The sequence below is a fragment of the Hipposideros armiger genome, unplaced genomic scaffold (genome assembly GCF_001890085.2).
Source record: "Hipposideros armiger isolate ML-2016 unplaced genomic scaffold, ASM189008v1 scaffold_612, whole genome shotgun sequence".
NCBI lineage: Eukaryota > Metazoa > Chordata > Mammalia > Chiroptera > Hipposideridae > Hipposideros > Hipposideros armiger.
Window position 1 is genome coordinate 426,668 of NW_017731962.1, and position 13,171 is coordinate 439,838.

At 63.6% G+C, this 13,171-nt stretch overlaps 1 protein-coding gene across 1 annotated transcript in view; it reads left to right on the forward strand.

The window, feature by feature from the left end:
• Positions 1–1,270: 1,270 nt before the first annotated feature.
• PFKL (phosphofructokinase, liver type) overlaps positions 1,271–13,171 on the forward strand; it is a 29,074-nt gene continuing 17,173 nt past the window's right edge. Inside the window, exons 1-7 of the mRNA XM_019625013.1 lie at positions 1,271–1,304; positions 5,278–5,351; positions 8,301–8,378; positions 9,990–10,179; positions 10,769–10,934; positions 11,396–11,440; positions 11,655–11,763. Coding sequence (XP_019480558.1) covers positions 1,286–1,304; positions 5,278–5,351; positions 8,301–8,378; positions 9,990–10,179; positions 10,769–10,934; positions 11,396–11,440; positions 11,655–11,763 — 681 coding nt within the window. The 5' untranslated portion in view covers positions 1,271–1,285. The remainder of the gene's footprint in view (positions 1,305–5,277; positions 5,352–8,300; positions 8,379–9,989; positions 10,180–10,768; positions 10,935–11,395; positions 11,441–11,654; positions 11,764–13,171) is intronic.

A 13,171-nucleotide genomic window follows, 5' to 3' on the forward strand; every position in this document is an offset into this window, starting at 1 on the left:
CGCGGGTCCCCCTCCCGCCCCGGACCCACCCCGTCCAGCCCCCGAACCCTCCCTCGGCCGCTCGCGTACGTGCCACACGCCACGGCCTCCGCGCTCCGCCCCCGCGCGCCTGCGGGAGGTGTGTCTGCGCGCCGGCTGCGGCTTGGGGGCGCCGCGCTCCGGGCCGGCGCTGGCGTGGCCGCGGGTGTCCCTCCTGCTGACCCGGGGGTTCCCCGCGCTCCTTCTCGGGTGGCACGTGTCGGGAGTCCTGTTTCCTGGAGGCCGCGCTGAGCTGCGCAGTTGCCTCCAGATCCTGAGTGCCAGGCTCTTCCTGGTTCTGAAAGGCACCTGGGAACGCTGTGCTTCGCCCAGCCATGGCCTCCGGGGCGGCAAGGATGCCCGCACCCCTCCCATCCTGCCCGCTCCGTCCTGGCTGCTAGGTGTGGGGGTGGCGGACCTACCCAGACCAGCCCTCTATGGCCTTTGAGGCCTAGCGGGGGAGAGGGTGCCCTGGGGAGGTGTTTCCTGTAGCTCAGACCTGTTCTCACTCCCCTTGTGCAGGGGAAGCCCAGGGTCCTGCAGCCGGGGCTGGGCAGAGCAGGGCAAGGGCCCCATCTGGGGGGGGGGACAGTCCGTCCCAGCAGCCTCTCTCCTGGCAGCCTGGTCTTGTCCTGACTTCCGCTCTCCGGTGCCTCCGACCTGGGATGGCCAGCTTGGCACCGGTCACGCTTGGCCATACGGCTCCACCCTGAACCCCAGGAGAGATCTCAGTAGGCCGGGAAGCAGGACTGGAAGGGATGGAGACTGTGTGCCTGGTCTGCCTGCCTTCAAATCAGAAAGTACAGACACACACCTCCCTCCCCGCCTCAGGCCCCCGACTCCCCATCTCCCCTCAGAAATGGAAAGAGCTGTCACAAATCCGGGAAGGCAGAAAGAATCAGACTCTGTGTCCTCGCCTGCGAGGGGCCCTTCCCTGCAAGGAGAGTCGGGCTGAGCCCGCGGCTGGCGGGCAGAGTGCCCTGCGGCACGTCTGCAGCCCCTCGTGGCCAGTGCATTTGCTGCCCGTCCCTCCCTAGAGCATGGCCAGTGAGTCAGGGCTGGAGTGAGTGGGCTTGGAGGGTAGCCTGGGGGAAGCACCGTCCTGTGAGATTAGACACCGGAAAGGGCACCCTGGAAGGGCTGACCACCTGGCCAGACAAGCGCAGAGAGGCCAGGGAGGCCCCCACTCGCATGGCTCCTGCGGAGCGGGTCTCCACCGCAGGCTCTGGTCTGGACAGCAGACGGCAGCATTGAGGAGGACGGAAGGATGAATGGTGTGCATTCAGGTCGGGGTGCAAAGCCCTCGGGGTGGCGTGCCCCTTCCCTCTCCTGGCACAGACTGAACAGAGGATGGGGATCGGTGGGGGTGGCCGAGGGGCCAGGGAGGGTGCTGCCAGCTTGCACAGGTGGGCCGGCCGAGGGCAAAGCCTGTCTGAGCTGTGGCCCTGGTGCCTCACACAGGACGGGCAGCGCTTCCTGGATGTGGCTGGAGCTTGGCCATCTGCTGGCTGACCGTGGGCCGCTTACCTCATGCCTTTCTCTGCATGTGTCCCCACTTCCCAGACCCCTGGCAACCTCAGCTCCTCCGCTGTGCGCGCCTGACAATCTGTAGATGACATGCTAGCTGTGGTTTCTGGTTGGGGCTGCACAGACTTCCCTGGTTTAGGGCTGGGTGGATGTGGGGGGAAGACGCAAGGCTAGCTGGTGTGATGGGAGAATGGAGCCTTTCTGTTTTGGGGGTTCTGGAGCCAGTCAGTGGGTGCGCCCCTGGCCAGCTCCCCTCTTGCCATCACTGCTCCTGCGATCCAGCTCCCGATGTGGGTGCTCAGGTTGCCTTCAGGGCCCCCATGTCCTTCTAAAAGCTGATCTTGTAGAGACCTGACAGCAACATGTCTCTGCCCTCCTGTGTCCTGTGTGTGCCCTCCTGTGTGTGCCCGGGGCTGACGGCAGCCGGGGTGAGTGGGCACTTCGCTCCCAGTGGCTACAGTCTGCTTTTGTTGGGATGTGTGCAGACCAGCCAGCCTCATGGAGTGGAGGGCCAGACCCAGGTCCTGGCAGGGCTGGCGTTGACCAGCTGTGACTTGACCCAAGCACTTCCCGTGGGCCTCGGTTTCCCCTACTGTAAACAGGTGGAAGGGTCAACACAGGCCACCTGGCAGGTCCCTTCCAGCCAGCCTGGAAGTGGCACCCTCTGCCAGCTTGGGGTCTCTCCTTTCCTGGTGGCCGCAGGAAGTGTCAGTGAGTTGAGGGAGGCAGTTGTCCAAGGGTGTCACAGCAACTTTGTGCAAAGTAACTAGAGACTGGCCCGCCCACCACTGCACCCTCGGGCTCCCCAGTGGGCAGCCCCTCCCAGCCCCTAAATAACACACAGGACCTGCCTTTTCCTGGTTGGTTAGTAGGACACTGATGTCCTGTATCTGCAGGTGAGGGTTTAGCTCCCGGACTGCCCTCCGCATCTCATCCCGTCCCAGCCAGGCTCCGCGTCTCCCTGTCATCTGGTCATGAAATGTCCTGCTGAGCCTGGTGTCGCCTCACGGTCACCACTCTCTTGCACATTTTTGTTTTCCTGGGAGCCAATTGTGGTGAAAAGTTGCAAACGCATCAACCTCAGGCATGAGTTTGGTGGCATTGTGGATTTCCTCCAACAGGTCATGGGATGCCCCTCCCTGGGGTTGGAGGGGCGAGGGGTCACGAGCCCCCTCAGCTGGTAGATGCAGCTGCTCTCCTGCCCACTCTTCTGACCCAGCCCAGGGTTTATTTTGAGGAAGAAAAGCAGATTAAAGGGCTATAAAAAGGCCTTTTAAAGAAGGCAGCTTACAGTGAGGTACACAGAGGAACCGCCACCCTCCGATGGCTGTCTCCATGGCATCCGGTTCCTGGGCTAAAATTCAAGTTTTCTCTGAATGTGGTTATGTGTCCTCTGAAGGGCTGAGAACGGTACCCTACCTCTGGGGTCCCTCAAGCCCTCCAGCAGCTGGCCAAAATGGGGTGACCAGAGAGACGTCCGGTTGAATGGTGGGCCTGAGTCCCTGGCTACTGCCCTTTCCCCTCCGCACCCCGCCTCTCTCCTCACCCTGTTCCGGCTGCTGGCCTCCCTCCTGCCTGGCAGATACGGGGCTTGGACCTTGAGCCTGCAGTGGGTCCGAAGTGGCCTCATCAGTGAGGGTGGCTGCGGGAGGGTGAACCGTCCAGGCTGGCCAAGGCCAGTGAGACGGCCCGATGCCTTGGCCAGGACGGGGCCCGATGGGGTGGGGGTCAGAGAAGGGCAGGGCCACGTGCTGCTCAGCGCCCCCCACCCACGATGGCAGGGAGGCGGGGAGCCTACAGCTCATGGCCCCCAGGCTGCGGGATTTATGAGCTTCAGACCCCGGTTCCTGGTAGAGCCCAGCTGTCTGGGGGGTGTGGGTGCTCCCTGGGCTCCGGCTGCCAACTCCCACCTCCGCAGCCCCAGTTCCATGTGTCTGGAGGATGTGAGACATTCATGATTTCTTTAGAAATGGGGTTCTCTGGTCAAAGTCCAGTGTGGAAGCCGCAGGCGTGGCTGTCTCAGCCTCTGTGCTCTGCCTGCCCTGCCATCTGGGTGCCTCTGGACATCCGGCAACTGGAGCCCCGGCTGTGGGTGGGGATGGGGGGCTCGCTGTGCCTGAGGAGGGGTCGGGGTACCCTCATCTGCTGGGGCTCCAGCAGGTCCCTCCTGTCCCTCTGGGACCAGGGCTTCTCATCTGTAGAATGGGGGTATTGCAAATGCCTGTCTGCTATGGCGGGAGCCCGGTGCCCAGCGCCTGTGCTGCAGACACCCAGCCCACTGGGTCTTCCTGAGGTGCTGTGTGGCCCTCCACTGTCCCCCAAGACCTGCTGTCTCCCCTGGGCCCTGCCTTCCAGGCTGAGACCCGGTGAGACACGAGTAACTCCCCACGCTGGGGTCACCATGTGGACCACACAAGCTGCGAGGGACCCTGGAAGCCATGGTGCTCCTGCAGGGCACCCAAGCAGATGGGCCCTGCCCATCTCTGTGAGCTCAGGTACCAGGAAGGCCTGGGTTCCTGGGGGCGCAGCCACACCGTTTGCACCACCTCCAGGGAAAAGGCTTTCGAAAGCTTAGGGACAAACCACAGCACGTGCTTGTGTGCTCCAGGCCCTGCTGCTGGGGAGGAAGGCAGAGGGATGGGGGTGCGGGGTCCTTGGGGGAGACCAAGCACAGGTCTGTGATCTGGCCCTGGACCTAGCGTGATAGGATGAGACCCTAAACAGGTGATTATGGTTGTTATTCTTCCTCTCTGAGGGCATGGGGTGCCCTGCCTGCCCCTCTTGTACTGAGGCACAGATGTCTTTTGTGGGTGGACTCTTGGGAAAGAAGGCTTGCATTAGTGTAGGGGCTGGGCCTGCCTGGGGTGCCCGCACGGGGCCGCCGACCAGGGTACCTGACTTGGCGTTCTCTAGGCCCATGGCAGCTGCAGCCATGGCTGTCTGGTCGCTTGGAGGCCCAGCCCCTGGGGGAGGCCCCATCACACCCTCAGTGTGTGGCAGGGGGACCGCCGCGCAGGGCCACCTCTGCTGCTCTGTGCCTCTCTTGGGGCTGCTGTGAGGGCTTTGTTCAGGTTGCATCTCGTGGGGGGTGCTCAGGCAGACACCTCTGCCCTCAGTGGGTCTTGGAACCAGCTGTGAAGGAAGGCGGCTGAGCCCCCTGGGCTCGGAGCATTTCCCACAGTCCATCTTTCCAGGAAGCCTACGCTGCAGGGTAGTCACGAGGCTCAGCGGACGGGCGAGGGGAACGGGGGAGCGGGCGGGCCGGCCCCAGCCTGCAGGCTCCCCTGTGCACGTGCAGGCTGGATGGCTGGAGCGCGAGCCTGCTCAGCGACACAGCCTGACTCCGCGGACTCCCCGACACCCCAGGCCCTGGGAACGCTGCCCTCCTCTTGACCCATAGAGCCCACCCTCGGGGGCGTGGGGCAGCGCGTGTGGTCCTAGGGCTAGTGGACACGGTGCTCAGGGTGCTCCCTGAGCTGCCCCCAGGGTCGTGGCTTGCGGAGGCTGTGGGGGAGCACGGGAGTGGATGAGGCGGGAACCCACGGGTCGGGATTTTTTGGTTTAACTCGGGGGGCTGCTGCTTTCCTAACGCTCAGAAGCTGCAGTGACTGGTCTTCGCCCCGTGACCTGGGCTGGAGCTCCGCTCCTGGCTCGGCACCCCCTGAAGAGGGTGGGGTCCTGGGCCCCGACATCTGTGCATCTCCACTGACTGTCGCCCTGACTCCCTCGCAGGTATGAACGCTGCGGTCCGGGCTGTGACACGCATGGGCATCTATGTGGGAGCCAAGGTCTTCCTCATCTACGAGGTAAGGCCGGGCAGGGTCCAGGCGCCACGCTGGTGGGCTCTGGGCCAGGAGTGGGACGGTAGGGGCTGGAGGGGGATGCCTGCCCTGTCCCTCAGCAGCCACCGCTTGTTCAACCCAAGGCAGGCCCAGAGGGAGGGGACGATGACAGGGAGGTGGGACGGAGATGGACAGGGTGGCGGCTGGGGCCCTCTTTGGGCTGTGGGTGAGGATCCTGCCTGGGTCCTTGTGGGGTGGACTGTGTCCCTGGGGAGATAGGAGGGCGTGACGCTGCCACCCTCCTCTTCTGAGGCCCAGGACCCCAGCCCCTACCCAGCCGGGTCCCCCTCTCATCTCCAGCCCTCCTGCACCCCGTCCACTCAAACCGTGTGTGAATCAACCAGTAACAACAGCAGAGCCCCTCCTTGCGCCTCAGAGCATCGTTCTAGCCAAGCTTGTGCCCCTTTGCCCCCCATCCCTGTGTCACAGTTGGGGTGCACGCACACACACGGTGAACTTCCTCCATCTTCTGGTTTCCCAGCGTTCCTGTGTTACTTTGTTTGCACTTTTCACTTAGACGGTAGCTAACCCAGCCTCTGCTCCCCCCGGTGCCCCACTCCCGGCTCTTCCCCTGGCCCCCCCACAGCCCTTGGCAGCAGCTTGCAGGCCGCTGCCCCTGCAGGGCTCTGACCCTCAGACCAGCCCAGGTGTCTTTGGAAAGCAGGTCTCCTCAGAGTCACAGATGCCAGGCAGGTGGGGCCCACGCCCTGGTAATGGTCTAGAACCTTGTGGAGGACAGGATGACGTTGTCCAGGGAGTGGCCTAGGTTCTGGACCGGCAGCCTCCAGGCGCGAGGGGTGGGTCCAAGTCCTGCCTGAAGTCCACCTGTGGCAGGTGTGTCCCTTCACCTGTCTAACACTCAGCTGCTTCTCCTATTAAGTGGGGCTACCATTCCTTCTCTGGGCGGGGCGGGGGCGGGGTGTTAGGGCACAGGCGCTAATGCAGGTTGTGATTTAAAGCACAGTGAACTGGACGGCTTTTATTCATCCCGGAGCCCAGACGGGACCTATCAGAGCTGACCCAGGAGAGCGGCCAGCAGTGCACTCGGCCAGCAGCCAGCTCTGGGGCTGACGGGGGCCTGGCCTGGGATGGGGCGGGAGGGGGTGGAGAGCAGAGGTGACACAAAGTGAGTGGAGGTGTGCAGACATTCTAGAAGGCTCCAAGGTTAGGAGAAGCGGGTGGTGTCTGTGAGACTTTGATTCGAGCTGAGCTGACTGGCCTGGCGGGCATCTCTGGGGACTGCTGGGTGCCCAGTGGGCTGGGGCCAGGCTGGCACCGCACTCGCTCGGGCCCTGTGCCTGGCTCTGGGCTTTTGCAGACTGAGATCTGCCTGACTTGGTAGCTCCATGCTGCGGGCAGTGCCTGCTGGGGGTTTGCAGGTCATTTTCCTGCTTTTCTGTGCAGGGTTGTTGGCGGCAGGGCTGGCTTATGTCCTCGTGGCCAAATTCCTGACCACAGGTGAGGAAGAGGGGAGGGTGGACGTGGCCTGGCTTCAGCTGTGGAAGGTAGCTCCTTGGGGGTCCACAGCCTGGGGCCTCAGTCCCCTGTGGCCCTGACAGCCTCCTCCTTGCTCCGGCTCCTGCAGGGTGGGCACCTGCCCCTCCAGCCTGGCCTGGCCTGGGCGGGCTGTGGGGCTGAAGGGAACATCCCATGTCCTGAGGTGAAGAGACATTCCCTTTTGGGCCCTCACTGTAGTCCCTGTGTGTAGTGCCCTCCCCTCTCCCCAGGGGTAGGAGTGCCTGCCCCGCCTGCTTCTAGGGCCTCGCTGCCCGGGATTATACAGGCCTGGGACAAAACAGCATGGGTGGGGGTGGCCCGAGAGGAGGAGGCAGAGGGTGAGCGGATACCCAGAGCCCAGAGCCGAGCTGGGCTCCAGCCCCAGGCAGGAGCGTGGAGGGCTGCATGGAGGAGGCAGCCCTGCTCATCTCAGCGTGGAGGTGCTGCGTCACTTCACCACTGATGAAATGCACCTGTTCTCTATCTAGACGGAGTAAAGAACTCCTACTAATGAGAAAGGGGTGGCCATGTGATAGGAGAAATGTCAGGACGCCTGACCAGGCACTTCTCACAGAGGTGGCCCAGACGGCCCGTGGTTTATGTCGTAGGGAAACAGTGTGTGGTCACCAGGGAAACTCAGGATGGACCCACCTGCAGGGACCAACATGCAGTCACTGGGCCGGCGCTGTGGGGCGGAGTGTCCAGGAGCCTGGCCATGTGGCTGGGGGGCAGGGCGGTCGCGCCACGAGCATGGCGGGTGCCGTGTGGCAGTGCCGCCGGTGGCTGTGCACGTACCCCGTGCTCAGGAGCCCTCTATCAGGAGACGTGTGTGTTCTTAGCAGCCTTATTTCTAATAGTCCCAACCTGGAGTCCGCCCAAATGTCCATCTCGGTGGATGCATCGTGACTGGGGCGCACACAGTGGCCTGTGGTACCCCAGACAGGCTGGCCATGGAGACGTGGGCCCTCGGAAACACCAGTCACAAAAAGTGGACACTGCTGTCATTTCTACATCTAATCGTCCTCTGGGAGGGGAGGGTCCTAGAAAGCCAGAGGGCTGCTGGACGCCGGGCTTCTGTTTCTGACCTGGGCTCGGTGACCCGGGCATGGCTCGCGCACTCACCACGCGGGCCACCTGTGGCACGAGCACTCTGCCTGTGTCACGCTCTGTAGCAAGCAGCCTTGCCAGCCTGGCACAGGTGTTCTGGTAGGCCCGTCTGGGCAGCCTGGCCTCTCCCACTGCCCGTGACCGCTGGCTGGGCCCGGATCCCCCCCCGAAGGCCCTGGGGTGGGGGCCTCGGCGGGCAGGACCCGGCACCTGTTTGCTGCCAGATGGGGTTTGGCCATCCTGCTCACAGGCAGAGGTGCTGTCTGGCTGCTAGGGGTGCCGTCTCACGCCTGTGCTCCTCGGTTTCAGGGCTACGAGGGCCTCGTGGAAGGAGGTGACAACATCAAGCCAGCCAACTGGCTCAGTGTCTCTAACATCATCCAGCTGGTAAGGCCTGCGGCAGGCCCGCCCTGCACATGAGCACACGCGTGTGCATGCACGGAGATATACAGACACACAGCCACACACACACAGATGTAGACAGACAGACAGACAGACAGACAGACACACACACACACACACACACACACACACACACACACAGAAGCACACCCTGTCCCACAGAGGCTCGCCTCAAGGCTGACCGTGTCATCTGGCTGCTATGGGACCATGGAGTCGCGATGGCCCCAGACATCTCCACTACGAGAGTTCACTCTCAGTTCCAGCTAAGGGTGCAGGGGGAGGGGACACTTTGGAAAAGGTCCGGCTTGCCCTGAGTGGCCTCTCCATCCCCCCATGTGGCCTCCCCATCATCACCGTCCTGAGCCTCCCAGAGACCAAGGCCAAGGCCTCCCTCTAACCTACTGAGGGGCCAGGATTCCTAGGAGTGGTAGACTTTGTGCCATGCCTCTGGGGAGACCCTTGCCCCCCACAGAGCTGGGATGGTGGTGAGGGCACTTGTCACCTGTTTATCCCAGGCTGCCAGCTGACACTTGGCTTATTCAAGTGGCCAGTCATCACCGTGAGCCACAGATAGGTCAGCAGGAGCAGCGGGAGGGCCGGCCCGGACCCCAGTGCCCAGTGCCCTGGTGCAGGGCTGGTCCAGGCACAGCCCATCCGAGGGGCCGCCCGCCGCTCCTGCCCAGAGCAGCTGTCATTGATGGACTGAGTTCTCCTGGCTCCTGGGGGACAGAGCAGGTTTGCCACCCTGGCCCTGGTCAGTCCAGTGGGCACGGACATGCAGAGGGGTCAGGATAGCCATTGGGAAGCCCAGGGGGCACTGCGGGGGCAGACAAGGGAGGGTTTCGGCTCTGCCTTGAGAGTGGTGCCCTTGGGCTGGCCCATTTCAGCCTGGGACCCAGCCTGGCGGGTCCCAGAAGCAGCACGGTGGGGGATGGGGCACAGCTGGCAGGGTCCTCGTGGAGCCCAGCCAGAGCCAAGCAGGGAGGAGCTGTTGCATGTTTTTCCAGCTGCTGCGGGCAGGTCCTCTTGAGGCTCAGGGAGCTCCCGGGGTTGGTGCCCATCCCGAGGGCAGGTGTGTCTGCCCTCAAATGTGTGTGTGTGTGTGTGTGTGAGATCGTGCATGCATGTGTGAGCGTGTGCATGTGCAAGCGTGCGTGTGTGTGTGAGATTGTGCATGCATGTGTGAGCATATGTGTGTGTGTGTTGGGGGTGTGTGCATGTGTGAGCCTGTGTGTGTGTGCATGTGTGAGCCTGTGTGTGTGTGTGTGGGGTGTGTGTGTGTGCATGTGTGAGCATGTGTGTGTGTGCATGTGTGAGCGTGTGTGTGGGTGTGGGTGTGGGTATGTGTGAGCGGTGCCTGTTCATTCCATTACCTTGTTGGACTTCCCAAGCCTGGCAGGAGGATACTGTCCTTTTCATCATATATTCGAGGAGAAAGACCCAGGGAGGTGGGGCCAGGCATCTGGAGGAGGACGTGGACCTCACCCTCTCAGTTCTGCGGGGTCCATCAGGCCCCTGCTGCCCAGTACTGGGTCCCTCCAGTGTCCCACAGGACCCTCTGCTGCCTCGGCCAAGGCACCCATCTCCTTTGTGCAGGGTGGCACCATCATTGGCAGTGCCCGCTGCAAGGCCTTTACCACGCGGGAGGGACGCCTGGCAGCAGCCTACAACCTGGTCCAGCGTGGCATCACCAACCTGTGTGTCATCGGCGGGGATGGCAGCCTCACGGGTGCCAACATCTTCCGCAGCGAGTGGGGCAGCCTGCTGGAGGAGCTGATGAAGGAAGGTGAGTCAGCAGCAGGATGGGGAGGTGGGTGAGACGCTGCCTGGCTGCTGGCTGGGTGGCGTGGGCCTGGCCCAGCCCAGGTCAGGGTGGCGGCTGGCTGGGTCTGGCTGGTAGTGCGACCAGGGCCTGAGCTCTAGCCTCTAGGACCCAGCACAGGGACCCCCAGGCGTGGTGGGCCGCAGTCCCAGGCCGACTCACCTCGTGTTGTGTGGACAGGTCCCATCTGGAACTGATTCCCGGATGTGGTTTACAGGCTGTCAGCTTGCAGAGGTGTCATAGTTAAAATTTCATAAACATAAGACGCAGTCCCAAGGTCTCCAGTTGGAAAGTGACCTCTCGGAGCTCAGCTCTGTGCCGCTCGTGTAGGACTGGAAACGTGGAGCGTGGTCACTCTCCAAGGCTGCCCTGGAGGTCCCCTGGTCAGGGTGACACACCTACATCGTAGCATCAGAGTCAGCTGCCGTCCCCCCTGGGGAGCCCCTGTGCAGGACCTGGGGAGGGAGAGGCTGAGCCTGGGGACCTTCCCGGGGTGTCGGGGGTCGGGGCGGTACATGGCCGGTGGGGCCTCAGCCCGGCTGCCCCTTCCCAGGTAAGATCTCGGAGAGCACAGCTCAGACCTACTCACACCTGAACATTGCCGGGCTGGTGGGATCTATTGACAACGACTTCTGTGGCACCGACATGACCATCGGCACGGACTCTGCCCTGCATCGCATCATGGAGGTCATCGACGCCATTACCACCACGGCCCAGAGGTGCGTGAGGCCCGTGACCCCCTGACCCTGCCAGGCGTTCAGGCCAGCAAGCTGGGGATCCTGTTCTCCTGGCGCAGGGCGAGGCCACCACTCTGCAGGGCAGCAGGGGCCCTGGGCGACGGTGTGTCCCGTAGGGAGGTCCTCAGGCTACTGGCCAGTGGTGGCCAGGCCTGGGCAAGGGGAATGGCCTTCAGCCTGCGGGGCGGTCAGTGAAACCAGCCCCAAGCCTGGTCAGAAGCCCGAGGCCACATTTTGCTCAGACACGTGACTGCCCTGGGAGTGAGAAGAGCTGTGTGCTCTTGCGCTGCTGCTGTGTCACCTGGGCACACATGGGGTGTGGGCAGCGTGGCCTGGCCACCGTGGATTGTAGGAGGCGTTTCTGCTGGCCCATGAGGCCGGGCCGGGCAAGTCAGCTCACAGAGGCCTGGCACTGACACCTTCTGCCCTTTCCGTGTTCACAGCCATCAGAGGACCTTCGTGCTGGAGGTGATGGGCCGGCACTGCGGGTAAGGGGGCTGCCCTGGGAGCAGCAGCAGGGGGGGGCGTGGTGCCTCCACACACCTGGCACGTGGCAGGTGCACATTTAACGCTGTGGGTGTGAGAGCTGCCGTGTGTGTGGGAGTCCATCATCTCTGGGGCCGGGATGCAGGGAGAAGGACTGGAGGCGGGGCTCCGCGTGACCTGGGCCCCGCCCTGAGCAGATGGCCCCTTCTCCTCTAGGTACCTGGCCCTGGTGTCCGCCCTGGCCTCCGGGGCCGACTGGCTGTTCATCCCCGAGGCGCCCCCCGAGGACGGCTGGGAGAACTTCATGTGTGAGCGGCTGGGCGAGGTGAGTGGGCAGGGTCTTCTGCCGAGGGTCCCGCCTCGGGCTGCTGGCCCAGTGCAGAGGCTGTGTCCCCGGGGCGTATGGCCAGCTTGGACCCACCTGTCTTCACTCTGGCTCAGCAAGCATCTGTGGGTGTCCCCCTGGGAGCAGCACCCACCGGGGGGGGAGGGGTGTAGTGCTGGCGCAAGGGCAGAGGAGGCAGAGGGGGACAGTGACTGTGTCCCTGTCCCCATGTGACTGGTGGTGGCACTACTCCCATCCACTGCTTCTCCCCTCCCCTCAATGGCTTTGCAGCCCTGCCCAGGGCACCAGGAGGTGCTGAGGGTCAGTACCGGCTTCTGGAACCTTCCTCAGTGAAGCCAAGGGCAGGGCCCAGTGGAGCCCAGTGGGTGAGACTGGCCAGAGGCCCGTGTTCTCTCCTTGAATGGAGTCCTTTCACTCCTTGGGGGCCATTGCCCTGGCCACCTCCCTGTGGTCAGTGCTGACACTGTCAGGCTGGCTTCCTAGGGGCTGTGGCCTCAGACTGTGAGCCGGGGGAGGTGGCCTCATGAAGATGGGTGGATGGGACAGGAGGCAGTGTCCCCCGCAGAGAGGCCCAGAGTGGGCCATGGGGGCGGGTGCAGACAGGAGGCAGCTGATGCCCTGAGGCTGCATCGGGAGATATGACGGGTGCCTGGATCTGGGGCGCACACAGCACGGCTCTCTGGGCCCCTCGAGGTGGAGTTGGGGGAGGTGGCTCTGACACAGAGCAGGAAGACACTACCCTGGGGAGCTCCAAGGCCCCTCTGCCAGGCCTGGGCTCAGTGGCGGACAGGAGGCCCTGATCAGGGCTCGGGGGGCGGTGCTGAGCTGGGACATGGGTGTCCTTAGGTCAGGGGTCTTGAGGCCTGTGGTTTCCGGCTGACCCTGCTGAGCACTCAGGGTCGGGCCTTCCCGGAAGTGGCTTGCACTTGGGGTGGGTGCGCCCTGTTCTTTCTGCTCTGTGTGAGGCCCTCAGGCCCTTCTGGGTGTACCCTGAGCCTCGGTTTACCAACCTGTAAGGATCAGGTGCTATCCTCCGCCCGGCCTACCTCCCGGGCTGCAGAGGGAGGCTCAGGCTCCTCTGCCCCACCTGCAACCCCCTCTCTGGGCACCTCGCCTCACCTGCAACCCCCTCTCTGGGCGCCTCGCCTCACCTGCAACCCCCTCTCTGGGCACCTCGCCTCACCTGCACCCGCGCCTCCTCCTCCAGGCAGCCCTCCACTTTCAGCTCTGCCCGTACTGGGCGGAGCCTGTTGAACCCGAGGCTCTTCAGGCGGGCGCGGTGGGTCAGTCACGTGGCTTGTGGGTCAGTGTGTGTGCTGGGCCCTTGAAGAGCGGAAGGTGTGAAGCCCCACAGAGCGTTCTCTTCCCACCCCACTGATGCAGGGCG